This window comes from Rhipicephalus sanguineus, chromosome 7 (assembly GCF_013339695.2).
Source record: "Rhipicephalus sanguineus isolate Rsan-2018 chromosome 7, BIME_Rsan_1.4, whole genome shotgun sequence".
Classification (NCBI taxonomy): Eukaryota; Metazoa; Arthropoda; class Arachnida; order Ixodida; family Ixodidae; genus Rhipicephalus; species Rhipicephalus sanguineus.
This window is the reverse complement of record NC_051182.1, coordinates 130888958-130909181: the sequence shown is the minus strand read 5'-3', so window position 1 is coordinate 130909181 and position 20224 is coordinate 130888958. Positions and strand designations below refer to the sequence as shown.

The 20224-nt window shown below is 45.2% G+C and overlaps 1 protein-coding gene across 2 annotated transcripts; it reads right to left on the bottom strand.

Moving 5' to 3' along the window:
• Positions 1-4072: 4072 nt before the first annotated feature.
• Positions 4073-14480, bottom strand: LOC119399941 (uncharacterized). 2 transcript variants are annotated; one of them, XM_037666841.2, is made up of 5 exons: positions 14241-14480; positions 11172-11451; positions 8209-8547; positions 6065-6272; positions 4073-5114 (listed from the first exon to the last, which is right to left on the bottom strand). In XM_037666841.2, the coding sequence occupies exons 2-4, from the start codon at positions 11448-11450 to the stop codon at positions 6093-6095; spliced, it is 798 nt and encodes a 265-aa protein (XP_037522769.1). In that variant the 5' UTR covers position 11451; positions 14241-14480; the 3' UTR covers positions 4073-5114; positions 6065-6092. The 2 variants fall into 2 exon arrangements, with proteins under 2 accessions (XP_037522769.1, XP_037522768.1); XM_037666840.2 differs by having other exon boundaries at positions 6097-6272.
• Positions 14481-20224: the final 5744 nt, after the last annotated feature.

Below are 20224 nucleotides of genomic sequence, written 5' to 3'. Positions count from 1 at the left end.
AATTAATGAGCACAGGATACAACGAAGCTACTTCTGTGTCAGGTGTTAATTAATTATAATGAGCTTCGACTGTATCACGAAGAAAATGACAGAAAAAGACGGGCCAGCTGTACAAGGCAGGAGGGACTAGTACTCAGCAGCCAGGTTACGGCTATGGTTATGGTTGTGAGCTACGGCTTAAGGACTCAACCGCAAGAAGTGAGAGTTGAGCGCATTTTTGTCCGTGAACATGTGGTATGAGAGGGAGAAAATTGTGCAACGAAAGCTAAAGACTGCAATCTCTGCAGTAGCTACACCTCGACGTCAGCGAAAAAATTGCGAAAATGTTTTATTGCATGTTGGCCCTGCAGGGGCTGCGAAACAGCGAATGACACGCATCTACCATTCCATTTTTGCGAGCTATTGGAACTCTTGGAAAGCTTGCTACAATGACATCAAGTTGCAGTCAGACTACTGTATAACGTATAGTCCTTGTCAAAAGCTTGTAGACTGCTGGATCAGAGCAAAAGCTGAATTTCCTTGCAGCTTAAGCTCACATAACAGCAAAACTGTATGATACTGCACTGTGCACAGTTATACTCCAATTTAATGCAGTCAACAAGACCAAATGATTATTACTTATACATACAGAAAGCTTTGTATAAAACCAAAAGCACTTGAAAGCAAGCTTCAATGAAATTCAAGTTTGTATAAATTGCTTATAAATAAATAATATACAGCATTCAAGCAATCTTATCGAAACTCTGGGATTGGCAATTGTTAAATGACCTATAAAAGCACCAAGACGAATGACGTGTGCAACAAGTGTTTAGCACATGCGTACAACATCAATCTCAGACCATAGCCTCCGAGATTTCCGGCGTGTCGCGGGCACTACCTAATCTTGGAGGTTGTGCTTAGGAGCTGTGCTGATTCAAAGTCCTCTGTTTTCTGTGTCATTTCCGGTGACAAAAGTGACTGCTTTTTTTTTTTTTCAGTTCAGGCATCCAAAGATGTAACTTTTTTTTTCCAGATTTTGGTGATGCTTCCTCTTGTATTTCAAGCATTATATTACGTTTAAAGACTGCTCTATGACAAACTGTCCAAAATTGGGCTTTTTATGTGGTCCAAAGCTTCCATTTAAGCTGCCATTTAGAACACTAGTATGAATAACACGACATTTATTCATGAGAAAAAAGAGTAGTTTTTACCTATATGGTTTCGTTGACTATGGACTTATGTATGCACACTTGAATGGCAAGCTCACTGAGTGCGCCTTATGCTCTTTCATGGGAGTTGGTAAAACCATGGCAGCCTTTGAGATAACGGCATTCAGATCAATCCAGCACGGTAATGTGCTTACCGCAGCGACGAGTGATAAATTTTCGAGCATTTCAGGCACAACAGATTTTGCATGACTGGGTTTACCCCCTACAACTTTCGTCGAACCAATGAGACGTCGAGCTCATTTCAATTGATTCGACGATTACAGCGCATTTGGCTCTACAGACATGCCCATTAAAGCATTTTGCTAAATAAAAGACTTAATAAAATTTAGGTGTCGTAAAGAAGGGGTTCGACAATAGGAAAGGCTGAAAATCTGAATACCAAGCTGCGGAGGTATTTGGCCTGGGCACTACAAACCATAAGCTATTGACTGATAGATCGCAAGTAATGCCTTATGATCTTGAAGCTTTTAAAACTAAACCAAGCGCTCCTTGCATGTGTAACTACACGGCACCACTTGACGCCGGTGCATTTCCAACTAGCCTCAACACAAGCATTAATGACGACGTTTACAACCAACGCCAATGAGCTCGACGAAGGGCTCGTTTTGCGGCTTCAGTGAAGGTGCTGACTAGACACGGCTAGCTGCTTTTCTGAATACAGAAATGCAGTCACTCGAGACTGCATAAGACTAGAAAGCAGGGCTCAACTCATGAAAAATGATTGCAAGACCCGAAATCGGAGAGAAAAGCCCCAGAACTCTGAGAGCAACGCCTCTCGAGTTACCGCATTTTGTCGCTCATAAGCTGCCCCCATGTGCTTCTCGTCACCTTCAGTCCTGCTTGATGAGGCGGGCTTTCTCGGTGCGACAACCTGTCTATGACAGCGCGTAGATGTAATGCCTAAACCATTTCTTTCGACGAAATTCTCACAGCGCCTCTTGCTTACCAGATGAGATTACGTCAAACCCTTAATTTCATAATTTTGAAGCTGTGTGCGCCGCTTCGAAACAAGAACTCTCCGACGGCTAATGTAGGTGTCGAACGATGCAGATCATTTACACGCAAACTCGAAATGACACTAGGGGAGGTAGCTGTGGCTCTTCGACAAAACTTGCAAGCAAAGGACGTCAAATTTTACTGCTCACTGCCCATAAAGTATGCTTTGCATTCCCTTATCAGAACGCTTGTGAGCAATCGCACTCTCATAAAGAAATGCGATGTACTTGAGCAATAGGTCGGCAAACTCACTCATGAGTCGATTCACTTACTCAGTCAAACTCAGATCGAGCCGTATGAGTCTGAGTGAGTAATATTTTGGCGAGTTTGAGTCCAGGTGGAGAAAAGTTTCAGCGAGTCTGAGTCCGAGTGAGTTCGGTTGATGAAAATTTTGGTGAGCCTGAGTCCGAGTGAGCCCTAAGCGCAAAATATACTCCTTGAGTGAGTACAAGTGAGCTCCGCATTTTTTGCCGACCTGTGACTTAAGCGAAGACCTAACTAATTCTCTGCTCCCTTTTACCCTTTAGCTGGCATTTCATTTCCAGAAAAGTGCATAATATTAAGAAAAAAATCTATCACTCATCTAATAACTGTACCACATGTGATACACTACTGTATTCCTTAATACATCCATACGTGACACTATTTTTTCACCGCAAAAATGAGCAGTGAGAAAAGTATTTCTATCTAACTCGATATAACGAACTCTGATATAACGAATTATCGGTTATAATGAAGTAAATGAAGAATAGTCTTGTCATAGATACAGTGTTACAAATAAACGTTTGTAACGAATTTTTGGATATAACGAAGTTATTTTCGTGGCAGATGTGACTGTTATTGAGGTTTGAGTGTATATAGCATTGCTTGCTTTGTATAAAATAAAGTACAGGACAATCTGGCAGGGCAAGTGGTGGCATCAGAAGCACGGCGTACAATGTACCGAAAACGCAAAAGATACAATATCAGAGATAGTAACTTAGCTGCAATAAGCCTTCACCTTACGCGATTATTCTTTTGATGGTTTGCAAACACGGCACACTATAATGACAATCATAATAGAAATGACAAAATTTGATCATTATTGATGTATATAGCACTGTATCTAGGCCTATCTTGTAAAATGCCTTCAATACGTACTGCAGCGGTAAAAAACACTTATCGACACAAGAAGTAATTGTTATGATCGCTACTGTCGTAAGTTGACCGTGCGAAGGCGGAAAGCTTCGAAACGGTGAGGTAATGGCGTCAAAATCTATCCTTTAAGAAATTCTTCTTTCTTCGAGGCTGCTTCAAAAGCTCAGATGCATGCGTTGAGTATTATGCAAGATGATCATTGTGACACGTATCGTTTAAAGTAAACCGCATTACAGCAGCAGGCAGAGGATGATGTGGCGAACTTCCACCCTTGCCTATGAACTTCTCTTTTACGACTTTTAGAGTGACATTGGGAGCTCGAAAATGTGAAAAATGTCAATGATGTGTTCCCATTGTTACAAAATGCAGTCGGTATGAGTGGTGTTACGAGATGGCTGCACTGCAGCAGAAAGCTCGAGCACGAGACGATGCGTGAGAAATTCCTTTCTTCGACTGATGCTTCTTCTTGATGCCATTTAGAGAAGGCGCGCAAATCTAGAAAAGCGGGACCAATACATACGTACCCTACAAGAGGACATGTAGGCGAGTGTGGATTTATGTCTGCTTTTAGGTAGCACAGCACGGACAAGGAAGACGAAGAATGGCAGGACATATCCTGTCAGTTCCATCCTTCCGCATTGCCAAGACATGTCCTTCTCCTAGGTAGTTAACAAAAAAGAAAGTATGAAGGCGACGGGAGCACAAGAGTAAAGGCGACGAAGTGTAACAGGACATGTCTTTCTGCGAGCTGGTGCAACAAGGACAAAAGAAATCAAGTCGACGGGACATGTCCTGTCACACCTCTACCTTTTGTCCCCATCTTGTGGAACTATGCGTGGCGTAGCTTCTCCTAAATAGCACATAACGAAAAAACAAGGCGAGAATAAGACTGACAGGACATGTCCTGAAAGTCAACAGTCATGACATGTCCTGTCAGTGCCTGATAGCAGAGAAAGTGCTCAGAGAAGTAACACCCTGCCATGTCACCTTTTTGTCCTTACCCTGAGGAAGTACACAATAGCAGCTGACACGTACAGGCAGGACATGCTCTGTTCCCAGGTAAGGTATGACTGCTTTTTGGTAGCGCGACAATACAAGGACATAAAATGATGAAATTAATGCTTCCTGCCCCTTCGGACAACTGACAGGAATGGTCTCCTAAGTTCTCTATTTTTTGCCCTTATCACACTGCGTAAACTGAGTATGTCCTGATGAGACATATCCTGCTTGTAAACACGGCGCAGCTTCTTTCAGGCAGGACAAGACAAGAACAAAGCAAGAACAAAACAGACAGGACATGTCCTGACAGATGGCCGTCAGGAGATGTCTGGTAGGTTATATTCTTTCTTATACTTGTCTTGACGTGCCACACAAGAGCAGTTACATCCTGACAGGACATGTCCTGTTGGCTTCCTTATTGATGTCCTTGCCTCGTCATGTTTTCTAAAATTAACTACGTCCTCCCTTTCACAAAAGCAGGACATGTCAGTTCCCTAGCAGGACATGCCAAGGAGCTTGCAGGACATTGATTCCCTACTTTCCCTTGTCCTGTCTTGTTACCTAAAAGCAGCCACTACATATGCATCCTCTCACTCAAGACTTAAATGCAGGGGCAGTTGCGTTGAGCCCGGACACCCGGACCAAAAGTGAGGCGTGCCAAAAGAAGAAGGTGACTAGATGAGGTGAAGTGTGGCGACTTCGCGTGGTGCATGCCCGACCACCAAGAGGTTATCGTAGCTCGGAGGCGGCTGGCTAGCGGCGACCGTGGCTGCCCTGCAAAAGAGAAAGCGTGCAAAATCTAATCAAATTCTGGGGTTTGATGTGCCGAAACTATGATACAATTATCAGACATGCAGCCATGTGGGATTCTTTAATGTGCACATACAGGGTCTGTCTGTAAAGTAATGAGACTTGGTCTGCTGAAATTAATTTTTTGATCTAATCGGCACATATTATATATATTCTTCAAAATAGTTTCCTTGGGCATCAATTCACCAATTCCAAAGCGATTCCCACGCTGCAAAAACTCCCTGAAAGTCGGCTGCCGTGACCTCTATCAGAGACTCCGTGACAGCTTGTCAGATGGTGGGAACGCCATTGAAACGGCGACTTTTCAGGCTTCTCTTCAGATTTGAGAATAGGAAGAAGTCTGCCAGGCTGTATCAGGGCTGCATCAGCCCTGATATGAGCATCTGGGACATGCTCATATGCCATGAAAGACTTGCCAAATTTGTTTAAGTGTTCTGTGACCGTCCACTTTCTTCTAATGCTGGGAGTGTGCTGTGTGGGTGCGGTGCGTCGATGTGGTGAAGAGAGCGATGAAGTTACGGCTTGCCGCTTTCTCGAGTAACTGAATGCGCTCGGCCGAAATGGACATGTCCATTTGATGGACAGTTCGAAAATAGCTCCTCGAGTATGCCGTACCAATTTGCCCAAGCTTCCACTATAGCAAGCAACCATGTATTATATATTACAGATGACCTCCACTGAGCAATTATGGCAGCATTCTTCCTCCAGTATTGTTTAAAAAGAAAGAAAAAAACATTTTTACGACTCATCCATTCATACTTCAACGTAAAATTTTGCACAGTGGCTCCTCTATTTTTATTACACTGTCTTAAAATAGGCTTTCTAAGAAGGTCCGAAATTTCATCGCAGGTTTCCTTTAACTGCCATTTGTGGGGACATAATGGGGACGTTAGTGGCATGTGCGGCACAATTACCTTCGGCGCAAAGCTCTCAGCGATTCGCTCACCGGGAGCCAGGGGTGAGCAGCCAGTGGGGCTGGGTGCTGGGCATCGCCGGCACCGTTGCGACGCTGTGCACTGACGCCGGGCCGTAGCCGCGTCGCTGAGCCTTACCCGGCGACGGCATCTGTGGCTGCTGCCTGTGTATGCCGGACGCGATGTCCACGGCACAGGGCATGGCCACCTGCGGAGCCGGTGTCGGTTCGATTCAACCTCAAGTTTTGATCTTCATGAATGAATAAAGGTTTCCTGTACCTACAGTCGGATACAACGTAAAGAAGTGCTGACAACAATTTTGGAAGTTGACTGATCTTCATGAATGTGAATAAAGGTTTCCTGTACCTACAGACGGATACAACTTAAAGGGGTACTGACACCAATTTTGAAAGTTTACTGATCTTCACGAATGTGAATAAAGGTTTCCTGTACCTACAGATGGATACAACTTAAAGGGGTACTGACACCAATTTTGGAAGTTTATTGATCTTCATGAATGTGAATAAAGGTTTCCTGTACCTACAGTCGGATACAACATAAGGAGGTGCTGACACCAATTTTGGAAGTTGATTGATCTTCACGAATGTGAATAAAGGTTTCCTGTACCTACAGACGGATACAACTTAAAGGGGTACTGACACCAATTTTGGAAGTTGAGTTTACTCCCGTCATACAAACCTCCTGTATCCAGAGACCACTCTGAGCAAGTGTGAAGCTCTGTAAATGCCGATAAGGTATTTTATTTTGATATTCAAATCAATTTTCCCATGGCACACCTACTGACACTGACACTAGCGTGACGTCAGGCTACAGTGTCAATTTTGGTGACTTCACGCGGCAGTATTCGCATATTCACCAGCCTTTAGGAGGAAACAACGGTTTCTTCTAAGCTTGTACCTAAGCTTGTGCCTAACTACAGAGTAGCTTGTCAAGATGTACTTTTGGGCTAGTTGGTTCATATTCACAGTAAAACAGCGCCGGCGAAAACAAGAGACCAGACGAGGAGTGTTAAGTGTCTTTCTCCTCGTCTGGTCTGTTGCTTTCGCCGGCGCTGTTTTACTGCAAGTACAGAGTATCTTTCTGCTGCTTGGCAAGGCCCAGGAGACGAGCATTCAAGACTGAGTAAGTTGGCACTGCACTGCAAACATAACACAGTGCAGCAAGGAATGGAAAGACAAGCCAAGGAGGCTAAAAGAAAGAAAACAGCGTTATTTTCTTTTATTTGGTGAACTGAGGCAGCCTTTTCATCCTTTGCAGAACTATGCTACTTTTGTAGCCCAAGAAACAGATATGCAATTAGCTGAGCTACGCTCTGATGGGCAAAGCGTAAGACAGTTTATCTGAAAATGATATCATGGGTTCAACTTTCGATTGAAAAAGCTGTATTTCAAGCAGTAAGGTGTAAGATGTTTAGGTGTTAAGCTTTACACCTATATTAACGGACACTGAACAATCTAATCTATTGCTAATCAATGCATTAGGGAACCCCGCCACACATTTTTAGGACGTCACAAAAACAAATTTTTCTGCACCTCAGAAAAGCACCCGGTATCCAACGGCTTAAGTAATTAGTTGGCCAACCAATCTATCAATCAATTAGGTAAAAGGTAAGCACATCAATGATTGAATCAGTTGATCAACCAGATCGACTGGCCTGTCAATCAATCGCCCCCAAAATGATCTGCGGTTGTAGCATATAAGGCAGGAAAAGAGTGCTGTGGGAGCGGGCAATTAATTTTTTCTTACTTAACAGCAACCCTGGTAGTTGGTATGACATTATTAACAAAGTAGCATAAAAAGCCACAAAGAATGTGAAAGAAGCAGTCACGTTCAACGAAACGAGAAACAGCGCAAAACACAGGACAGTGAATGAGATGGAGCAGCGCTTGGTCAGTCTCATTCACCGTCCTGTGTTTCGCGCTGTTTCTCGTTTTGTTGAACATGTACCAACCGGCCCAAATAAGCACTCTAGTGAAGCAGTCAGGTGCTGACTCGGATCTGTTTCTTGCACTAATCTGTGAATAATGTCATGATAAGCACACGTATGGCCTCTTAACAGTGCTAACGGTGACGCATCAACGAATGGGGTGAGAAGGGAGGAACGAGAGAAAGTCTTCTATCACCTGTCTCGGTGGACCGACAGACACGAGGGGGTTGTAGTGCACCGTGGCGGGCGGAATCGACGGTGGCTGCATCATCGCCGTCCGCCGGGCTCGTCGCAACTCCTTGCTGCGCATGTAGCACTGCAGGAGCAGTAGCGACACGTTGACGCCGATGAGCAGCACGCCGATGTAGACAAACACGAGCAGGTCACCACCGGCGACCACGCCATCTGGTGGCTCTCCGACCCCGGGTCCCATCGGGGGCAGCTCGGAGCTGAGCGAGGCGTCCGGTGCTCCAGTCTGGATGGCGCCGGCGATGACCAGCGCGATGCCCGTGAGGATGGCCGACACGTAGAAAACCTGGAAATGCGCGTCGTGGGTACTTTGTTGTCTCTAATAATAATAATAATAATAATAATAATAATAATAATAATAATAATAATAATAATAATAATAATAATAATAATAATATTATTATTATTTTTATTATTATTATTATTATTATTATTATTATTATTATCTGGGGTTTTACGTGCCGAAACCTTGATATTATTACGACGCATGCCGTAGTGGAGGGCTCTGGAAATTTTGACCACCTGGTGAGTAACGTAGCCTGGAGGACATGTTTCTAATGATAACGAGGTAATCATACTTTAGAGGGACAGTAAAGGGAAATGGTGAGTCAGCATGGACACTTCGAATACTGTTCAAGAAGCGGTGCAGCCCTTGTTTTGTACCGAAGAAAGTGCTTAGATTAAGAAAAAAAACTTGGAGGACCCTTGAGCTTCGCCTTCTAGAGTAGAATGTGATAGCCTAATCGAGCCCCGTGCGAATCGCTTCCTCAACTGCTGGCCTGGCTTCGGTTCTCGGTGCATGCTCAACCGTGTGCCTTAAGGAAACGAACGACTGTGCGCGTAACATTGGCCGTTTCAAAGTATCCTAGAATGCCTACTGCAACTACACTTAAGTGCCCACTACGCCATAATGATTCCTTTTGCGAATCAGCGAAGGGCCCACTACGCGTCCATAAGGCAACACACGATCCTACGCAGCTGCTCACTTTGTTGATGCTTTTGCTCATGGTGAGGATTAAATATGTCTGGGTGCTTTGTAATGGGTGGGCCTTTAAGACACCTACTAGTTGCGCAACTCACATGTTTTGACACCTGGCACGATTCTAGGCTTCTGCCACGCAATATTACATGCGTTAAGAAGACTCCTTCCACTACATGACATTCATATGGTGTTTTTTTCTGAAGCAGTTTCACAAAATGGCATGGCTCTGTGGTAGAAGACCTAATTGCTACGCAGATGGCCTGGGTTCGATTCTCACTCGGACCCGAAGATTTTCATTATTTATTTTATTTGCAACATCTTTCTCGATTTTTCGGTCACAAACAAGATGATAATTTTTCGCTCAAAACCAACAACACCGACGCCGGAATTTCTGCGAAACGAGCTTTTTCACGCTATCGCGTTAAAAATCGTGTTTCATTTCACGATGCAAGGAAGGTAAGCCTCCGTGGACACCAGCTGAGGCAAGGGAAAGGGGCAGAGGTGGGCAGAGCTTGCATAGGCAGTGAAGCTCACCTGCTGGTGTCTCGTTAACAGGAGCAAGGTATGCAAGCGGGCTAGTTGGTATTGCATATTTAAAACATAGAGTTTACTACATTATTTATTAGAGGGAACTCTGGCGCTGCGATCGTTCAGCCACCATGGGAATGATGGGTAGTACATGGATTTGCCTAATCTTCGTGCTTGTGGCTTTGAACGCACTTGCGGCTCTGTTTACTGTTGTGTTTTGGCTTTTGTTTTGGATAAAAGTATGGATAGTTGTGAAGTTTGTGAACCGGTTTGAATTGGTGAGCCTAAGAATGTCAAGGTGGTGAAGTGGAACACAAGTACAGACGTCTCTTTCATCCCTTGTCTGTGTGTCGTACTGCTTACCTCCCATCTTCTCTTGCACGTGTTTGATCCCAGCACACAGAGTGTGGGTCTACGACTACTAAAGTATGACACATAACTATTCGTGGTTACCACACCACACCTGCACTGGCCACTGTCAAGAATACACTCAATGGGTTAAACTGCGCATTCGTGTTGTCCGCTCTTTCTCATCTGTCCTTGTTTTTTCGGCGCTGCAAAGTTATTCCATCACGTCATACAAACTCACCCAAGCTTCCGTGCTCCTATGCGCATTCCACTCCCGTAATGGAAAAGGGGCCAATAGTGGTCTGTGGGTTGCCCAGTATTGGCAAGTGACAGCCCAGTATTGCTGTCACTTGCCAATACTGGGCTGACAGTATTTGCGCTATATCCCGGATGGGCCTGCACATTTCTTGGACACGGACAGATGGATTTTTCTTACCGACTCATTACCTTATAACACCCCGGAAATTACAGATTTCCATTGAAATGCTGCCGAGACAGCACTCTGCAGCTTCCTGCGAGTAACCAGGATTTGCAATGGGTCCTGGTGAGGGGCTATCTACATATTATTTAGTATTTAGAAATACTGTCAACCCTCGCTTGAGGGTCATTATAGGGTGGTACGACACTTTACACCAATTAGGTAGGTGCATTATTACACAACTTGCATCAGTAACTTAGATGCACACTAAAAGAAACACATGAAAATGATGTTACAACCAAACGAGTCACATTTCAATTTCGATAACAATAAGTAAAGTTCGGGTTAAACATTACAGTAAATCACACAAATGTACAGTCAGCATCAAAAGTTTAGAGACCACTAGGTCAGAAAAAACTTTCAAATAGCGTGTTTTAGAAGTGGCCGGAAATCTAAATTCAATGCTGCTGGCTGCAGCAGCGAGAATATTAATCTTTTTCTTGTGTCCCGTGGTCCCTAAACTTCTGACGCTGACTGTACATCAAATAAGATCATAAATTTATTAACATAATTTGTATTTACTACATCACTTCTTTAGTTTCGGCGAGTCTGGGTGTTTCGTAGCATCGCTCACCTGTTGAAAGTAGTGGCACACTTCGTGCGCGTTGCACGTGACCGTCGACACGGGCTGTTGCTGTGGCTGCTGCTGTTGCGCGTGCGCCGACGTGACCGAGAGCGAGCGCATGCCTCCCGGCTGACCCCCCGTGTGGGGCTGCGGGGCAAAGGGGGGCACGCGCGACCCCCCGCCCTGCGGCCCCCCCGCCAGGTGGTAGCCGTGGCTCTGCTGGGACGACGGCGGCGGCGTACAGCTACCGCACCGCCCTTCGCTCGGCTCGAACAGCAGCGATGACATCCTGTGCATGTAGTAGCCGTACTATTGAATGCTTGCAAGAACTGAAATCTGGGCGAGTTTGTGTGATTGCGTACCGAGCAGGTAATGCAAGAAACAAAGACACAAGCGAGGAACAGAGACACGAGAAGCGCTAACTTCAAACTAACATTTTATTCTTGGAATCCACACCTATTAATCCCTCAGCAAAGATCAGAAAACCACATCGTAAACCATGAACACCTCATCCTGCTCCCACAACGATAATCAATAACAACACGCCTGTGGATAACAACAGCTGTGACGCTATCGAGTGCGTCACAGCTGGACACAGATGTGAATACATCATACAAAAAGTCGGGCAGGTGAGAAACATGGGTGCAATATCAAGTCATGCAGTCTTCACTTGTCAACATTTTTCAATTTTTTGTACACCAAGCTCTTTCCCCACTTAGAGCAACAAATTAAGACAAGGAGTTGGATGGAAGATGAGACAAGCAGTGACTACCAACCGATATTTTTACTGCACAAGAATGAAACATAAGCAATAATGTCACTCCTAGAAACTGTGCATCTGTAGCCTGCATTGGTACCTGGTTTTAGAGCTATGTCATCTAAGGAAAACTCATGGCATTTGAGTGCAGGCTGCAGGTGTCCAGGCATAAGTCTCGAGGAGTGACATTATTGTAAATATTTCATACTTGTGTAGTAAAGATTTCAGTTAGCAGTCAGCACTGATCTTCTCTGTTAGTCCATGTCTTAATTTGGTGCGCTCTGTAATATACTGGTACCAGCCAGCCGAATTTTACCGCCCTAATGAACTCCTTCCTTGCCTTCTTCTACGAACCTCCCTTTAATGGTTCACTTAAGAGACCTCGCTGTGTCAATGCTCTGCTCTCTTCTTCCCTTCAATGCCTCCCCAACTGTTCTTTACATTCCTTGCATCACTGTGTAGCATTTGCAACGCAGTACCAACTTGCCCAGTCTTGCGTATCTAAGGGCGCGAAGGACCGCAGAAATGTTTTCGTACGTGTTTCTCACGCATGGCTTGCTGTAGTATGAATCTCTACCAACACTGTCTGATTTTCTGTCATTCTAGACTTTGCGTGCTGCTGGCAAACATCACTCTCGCTTCAATTACACCTCACGACTGGCCCAATTTCTTGGTTCTATGCAAACTATGGATGGCAGAGGGCCAATAACATAGTGGCAAACACACCGCCTGCCCAACTTGAAGAACGTTTGTGCATACTCACCAGTCCATTATGCCTGCCCAGTCGATTAAACAGATTTGTGATGAGATTAACTAAAGTTACAAAGGATGTCTGGGCCCTTGTTTGGACCCGGAGACGAGACAATTTGTATCGCATTCAACGACGACATGAACATGCAAAATAATGACGTGCAGTAGCGTATCAACATACTGTGGGGTCTGATAGCACCCCCACAATACATAGCTCAATTTCTGAGTATATTGCCATAACGAGCAAGAATGAATGACTATTATACGATTCTCAGATTGCTCGCCTGGCTGACAATATTCTTCTATTTCAAAAAGGTCTTTAACATGTCATGCAAAAGCTTTCCTCACACATGAAGCAGTCACACGAAACTACGAAGGCATATCGTTTTCATGCGGCTGTAATTAACAAAACACTAAGCTCATCGAACCCTGCCATCCTTCTTACTCACTCTATGGAACTTTGGCATACGGTTTGGCACGCTCTCATGCAGCCATGATTATGGTCTACAGGCACACTGACATGGAACTACAGCTGCTGCAGCATCCTGTTGTTGTAAATGAAATCTCCCAAACACATAGGCTTGCCTTCTATGTACGCTGCTCTGTAAACCAGCAGACTTCAGTGATTCTTGCAAATCTGAAATCGCTTACAGCGATAATAAAGGTCAGGGTGCACAGTGTGGTTGCACCGAATGAAAAAGTAACGAAATTTAAGAGCATTATATACACATTCCGCAGACACCTGTCGAGAATTTGTTGAAAAACTCGCAACAGAAGACGAAAAGAATGAATGTATATCCCCGTGAAACAAACAAAATTCGACAGTCAATAACTGCTACCACTTCGTCGAGTCCTTAACTATGTACTAACTAAAACACACACTCTTGCTACTCGGCACCAGTGTTTGTATACGTATATAACATGCACGCGAACTTTTTTTTTTGCACGCGTAGTTATTTGTAACCGTGATCCCGCAACAACTACTATATCACAACTTTTCTCGAAATACTTTTTGCTTTCCCGAAATTGCGCGTACATCTACATTTCCGCAAAACATACACAAACGTTGCACACGCCTAGCTTCACAATTCAATCACCTTTTGCCGCACTGCTTGGTCAGCGTCCCCTTAGAAAACTCTTCATCCGGCATCGGACTTTCGGTTCCTAATGACGGCGCAGGGAAATCCGTCCAACGCGGCGCGGCTCTCCGTCGGATACCGTACGCGCGCGCAGCACCCTTCAACGAGGAACGCCGTTCAGAGCCAATTTACGATTATCAGGCTCGCTATAGAGGCACGCCGGAGGCTGATACACCGAGCCTGTTCTCTTTATTTCATTTTATTTTTGTTCGGGGGCAAACCCAACACCTCCCCTTCGACTGTAAACAAACGCGCGCGCGCGCCGAAGGCGCCAAATATCGCGCCGTACAGCTCACAGATGGTTGGCGATCGGCGACCCCAGCTTGGCTGGCGCGTTTAAAAATGGAAGATACCGCGTACCCTTTCACCCATCCCCTCCATGCTACGTCCATGCAGCCCGATTGTTTATTGTACGAGCGACGTAAACATTACCTCGAAGCAAGAAGATACGGCAGTCACGAAACCTTGGAACCTCGCCTTGCGGTGAAGCTGCCATTACCGGCAACGCCGCCTGCGAGGCGTTGCATGGCACTTTCCGGGAGGATCACGGAGTTGATAATGCGACTTAGTCAACATCGAAGGTTGTACGATTCAATTGAGACAGTTTCAAAGCAAGCACGAAGAAGCGCAGCCCAGTATTTTGCACATTTTCGAAGAGAGGTTGGCGAAAAAATTTTTGACAGACCGCAACCTCAAACTGTTTCAGCCCGTCTTTCCGGGCGAATGCGTCGGAGCTTCGTATTAAATCGCAAGCTCTAAACGCATTTTGGCTCTTTGTGCAATCCCAAAACTGGTATTTTTCTACTCGGAGAGAGACAGTAATTAGACTCGCGATTTATTTCGAGTTGTTTGGAGCGAGATAAAAGGTGATAGAGTTTACGTCTGGCGTGGCGGCTTTGTGGAGGGCTTAAACGGTTACCGATTATTTCGATTGGTTTTGGTTTTCTAGTTTTGGTTCTTAGCCGCGCGTTTGCTGAGGCGCTGCTCGGTATGAAAGAAAATTTAGCCATAGTTTGTAGAAAAAAGTCAGGAGACATGCTGCTGCATTGTAACTGAGCTAGGCTTGTAAAAGGTCATGAACAGGGCGAACACCATCTTATGTATTTCGTTGCGCTGTGGCTACTAGAATGGGGCAGTGGGCTCACTGCCATTACAGTGTACTAGAAAGGGCAGTGAAGCGGGCGGAGGCACCGACCCATAGGGGCAGGTGACGCCGCCGCTGGCGAACGAAGCGGCGGCGCTGCAGTCGCTCAATCTTGAAGGCGGGTGCCTCGTACTGCCGGCTCCTTAGCTGGAACGCGCTTGTTTGGAAGTGATTCTCCCGCTTTTCTCTCAATGTGTGATGCTATAACGTGCGAATGGCTCCTAAAAAACAACACTTGAATCATTTCTTCTCTCCTGGATGCAGCGCAGCGTACTCTCGAAGCAAACAAACGGCGAATCTTTCGTTGTTTAAAGCGCCCGCAGACCCAGAGCGAAGAAGCGATTGGGAACGTTATTTGCTATTGAACGTTATTCAGTGGACGCAAACTACATAGCGAGAGTGTTATGGATGTGTTGCACATGCTTCATCATGCTTCCCCATTGCAGGTCGACTGCGAAATTCACGCTAAGAGCCTATAACAGTACGCAGTTTTGGGTTTTACGTTACTATATGCTACTGTACTTTTTTGTGAAAGGCGGGAATAAGTCCAATCTGCTGAGGAAACAATTTTGCCGAGCACCTCAAACTAAGCAGGCTAAACTAGCTGCATGGCAACTCTCTCAGCATGCATTATACTTTTGCCTTCGCTGTTATTTCTGAGATTTTCTGAGCTTTTCCTTGCCAGCTGTGAGGATTTGCTGAATCAAAGCAAGCGGCTTCCCTTTTGTACAGTAATTCAGTTGTTTTTCTACCCATTACTATGGTAATGCTCTCATTGCATTAGTGTGAAAAACAATGTCATATATCAATGCTCTGTGCCCTACTGCCTCATGTGTGTGTTCTCATATTCTGGATCACAGACAACGCATCACAGAATATGAGAACACACACATGAGGCAGTAGGGCACAGAGCATTGATATATGACATTGTTTTTCACACTAATGCAATGAGAGCATTACCATAGTAATGGGTAGAAAAACAACTGAATTCCCACATGAAAATGGCATGTGAATTTCCAGCTGGAAATCGGGTTTCCAGCCTGGTTTTCAGCTGGAAACGGCTCTTCAGGCTGGAAATTTTCCATTCCCAGCTGGAAATTGTATTTCCAGCTGGTAATGAAAACCGTTCCAGGCTGGAAATCGTATTTCCAGCATGGATATGGAAATAATTCCCGACTGGAAAGCCATTTCCAGCTTGAAGTTTCCAGTTCCAGTTGGGAAGTTATATTTCCAGCTGGAAATTTTTCCACCTTCAGTTGGGAAATAATTTGCTCAGCATAAAATTTTCCTGTTTGAGCGAGGAAGTGGTATAGTTGACAAAAGGAATTCCAGCTGCCCAAAGATTGATCTGCATACAAGCGATAGCAGATTAAGTGTATAATGCAGACCGTGCATTTAGACAGGACTTAGAACAGTGGTTCTCAAATGGGGGTCCGCGAGGTCATTTTTCGGGGTCTGCAAGAGCCAACCTTGCAAAAAAAAAAGAAAAAAGTTCTTTGAATCCCACAACTTGCTCTCTCCGACGCCGCGGCCATGAAAAACGCCGCACCGGCCGTACTGCCGCGATGTTTGTTGGCATCTCAGTAGCTCTATTCTCGTATCATTTCTTGGTGACTTATGACGTTAATGCTAAATAATAACCTACTCTGTATAGTAAATACGGCATACAAAAATTGTATGCCTTTTTTTAAGGTTAATACCATTAAAGACAGCGGTCCAATAGACCGCATAAATTATTATGTCGCCGCAGTCAGCCACAGTTTCGAACAGCACATGGCGGCCAGTCGTGGTGACATCCGTACAGTGTGTGTGCTCGGTGTTCGATAGTCTAGGGTGTTTCCTTGATGAATATCTGTGTGACAGTTGCATGGAATAGTTATTTTTGGTCAGGTTTATCTCTGGAAAGTGTTACGAGTGATGACCAGCATGTTCGAGCGGTTTTTATTGCTGTACTGCGTGCGATGTCTTGGATACACCAGCGCCGATCAAGGGACAGCGATTTTCTCAGCTCTGAGTGTTCCATTTTGGAGGTAAGTTGCACTTATATATTTCAAGTATAAGTGAACGTTTGTCCCGAATGTTTGTGGGCTTCGTTATCACGGTGTCGCGTTACCTGGCTGTGTGTAATGTTTATATATGCGCGAAGTACGCTACAGGCCGGTTTGTGTAAGCAGCCTTTGTCTCCAATAGCCCTGTGCCGTGCAATGCTTGCGCCTACTGGTGCGCATGTGTCTATGCAACAAACGCGAGTAATTACATGTGTTCGAGTGAACTCATTAGACGGCTATTCGGAGTAGTTTAAGGTCGATATAAATAATCGTTACTTAGCACCGCAGTGCTCATCAGATCTTTCTCACCTTTGCTTTGCACTGCATTGACTTTGTATTGTGGTACTGCTTTTGAAAGCTGTATTGATGCTGTTCATATGATTTGGTAAAACTATACTTTTGGTAGAATTGCGTTTTATGGATCATTGTGGATTTGATGTTCGCTCACTATGTATAAATATTTTTTTTCAGGTGGTGTACGAGGATATGAGCAAAGTCATTCTTCATCTCGAGATATGTTCCAACACTTGCTACACGCGTTCAGATAAATGCTGTTAAAATAAATGCTGTTAAATTTCACCACCATGTTCTTTGACTGTATGCAGTTCACTGGACGAACAGGTCCTGTAGGAACCATGCTAAGGCGCATGCGATGGCCGCGAGGTCAAATCTGGAAATTCTTACATTTCCAGCTGGTAATGAAGGATTCCAACTGGAAATTTTGCCATTTCCTGCTGGAAATATTTGCTGGGAATATTTCCATTCCCAGCAGGAAATATTTCCATTCCCAGCTGGGTTATGGAACCTGGAAATTTTTCCAGGCTGGAAATTTTTCCATTTCCAGCTGGGAAAATTTCCAGCCTGGAAGGATTTCCAGGTTTCATAACCCAGCTGGGAATGGGAATCATTTTCACCTGGGTTACTGTACAAAAGGGAAGCCGCTTGCTTTGATTCAGCAAATCCTCACAGTTGGCAAGGAAAAGCTCAGAAAATCTCAGAAATAACAGCGAAGGCAAATTGTGACATATTAATTCACAGATTACAGAGACCATGACCTTCCATTTTGTGAAATGCTGTAGCTCGCTTAACTGCTCGCCGAAGCCTGCACGGTCCCTATCAATAAAATCGGCTGCTTTGCCAGTTTAAGGAAGTTCCCACTTGGCTTTCTGCATCAGTGCTGTGCTAGACCTCTTTTTCAGCTTGCTTGCCTTGTGTTTCGGGCATGATTTCTATAAATTGTTGCTGTGGGCGTATATGACTGTTCAAATTCGTGCACGAATGTTTTATTATAGCTGTTTCAGCAACAAGTCCAGCTGATTCTGCGTGACGTTGTTCAATTGCGCGATCATTTTTTTTTTCATTTTTTTTTTCAGGCATGTGCAAAGAGAACGAGCGCACCATGTGACTTTTAGTTTAAACTTACTTTCATAGTTGTGGCGACTAGCTACGTTTATTTACCTCTCACACGGCTTCCCTATTGCGATTACCCAAGATCCGAATGTACTCGCTCTCTATCAGAGATTCGTCTGCGCTTTCAAGTTCTGTAAGCTAAACAAACTCGATCCTGATTGCTGAAACGGTTGAAAATGTTTTAATGAAACTCAACTGCGATGGAAAGTGTCCGTGTTTTCAAGAGCGTGGCTCTATTCAAGCAGCGAGTACTTTCTCAAAATGCGTTTGCATCTGTGGGAAAACCAATCTGTCTTGTAGTTTCTGGTCCTTAGCAGATAATACAGACTAAATAAGCGAAGTGCTTACGCGCAAACATCTGAACCACAGACACAGCGCGCGCCAAGCACATGCGAGCGTCGCAGCGGTTGCTACGTTTCGCGTGCTCCTCTTCAAGATTGGTCGATCGCAGCGCCGCCGCTGCTGGCGACGCCGCCGGAGTCACGCGGAGGCTGCCGCCCGCTTCACTGCCCCTTCTAGTACACTGTACTGCCATATCCCTGCGCCGCGCCGCCATGGCCCTCTCCGCGTCGACAGCCTGGGCGCCCGCCAGGGGCGCTGCCGCCAGTATCTCCTGAAAACTTCTCTTGAGGGGTGCGAAGCGCGTCCCCTGGTTGGGGTTACGCTGGTTACGATGTAGTTCCGAGGGGATCAACAAACGCGGAGTTGAAGGCGGTAAGAGGGCCACCACAGTGACACTTAAAAGAGGCCACAAAAAAAAAAAATGGTGGGAGGATTCCCCTGCAGCGCATCCTCACGCCATTCATTCGTTTGAAAGACCTTTGTCGATCGGCACCACGCGTGCCGCTTTGCTGCACGCGTGGTGCTGCGTGCTTTTTTTTCTGCTGCTTGCTGCTTCTTTTGCTGAAGGATCGGCATTTGTGTCTGTCCGCAAACTGCAACTGTCTCAAAGACGGTCCGCCGCTGCATCTGGAGGGGAGGGACGCGCTACAGCCTCCGGCGGTCGTGCACATAGGGCATGCAGCGTACGTACAGAAAATTGCTGGGGCAGCGTTTGACAACAAAAACAGCCGGACCCAACGAAGCTAGGAGTGACCGCGCAGTAACAATCAAAGCAAAAAAAACAAAAAAACAGGAGGGTGGATCACAGCAAAACCATACTCGTGTACAGAAAAGGAGATGTAGAGGGAAGACTGAAGTAGCTGTCAGGAAGCGGGAGACCCGTAGGGATTGGGCTCCTTTTGGGATGCTCCAGTGCCTGTTAGATCAACGTCGTCTTCGGCTGTTTATTGGTCGTGACCATTTCTGCATTGTTAATCATGGCAAGCATTTGTGCATACATAGGCAGGGGTTTGTGTAAATAAAATCAGATCAGACGTCTGTCAGGAGGAGGAGTCAATCTGCCTGCTCATTCAGTGCCGGGTGTGCGGCTGTTCTCCTGATCTGAAAGGCACGCAAATTATTGGTAAGGGAACCACGAAATTAATACGCGTGAACTGATTGAAGCGCCATTCTGGAAACATATGGTTCGAACAAATGCATTACTGTATCTGTCACTATCAAAGAAAGAGATTGCTTATTTAAAAAAATGTGGTTACTGATGTCATTCTCTCTTATTGTGAATCACACGTGTTTTATGTACGACGCATGCGCTCTTGGCTTATCAGGGAACGTTATGTGGTTTCATTAAACCTGTTACTAGTTCCAGCGAGGGTCTTCTCTTCTTGTGTAAGCGTCCGTAAGCTGTTTTTTTCGTTTCTTCAAGTATGTATACCAACAGGCCCAGCAACAGATTCTCCTATTACACAGACCAG

Excerpts from the sequence above, each read along its gene's own strand:
- LOC119399941 (XM_037666840.2), bottom strand. The coding sequence starts at position 11,450 with ATGTCATCGCTGCTGTTCGAGCCGAGCGAAGGGCGGTGCGGTAGCTGT. Across the intron at positions 8,548-11,171 it reads TGTGCCACTACTTTCAACAG|GTTTTCTACGTGTCGGCCAT; the intron begins GTGAGCGATGCT and ends GCGCATTTCCAG. Across the intron at positions 6,273-8,208 it reads CTGTCGGTCCACCGAGACAG|GTGGCCATGCCCTGTGCCGT; the intron begins GTGATAGAAGAC and ends CCGGCTCCGCAG.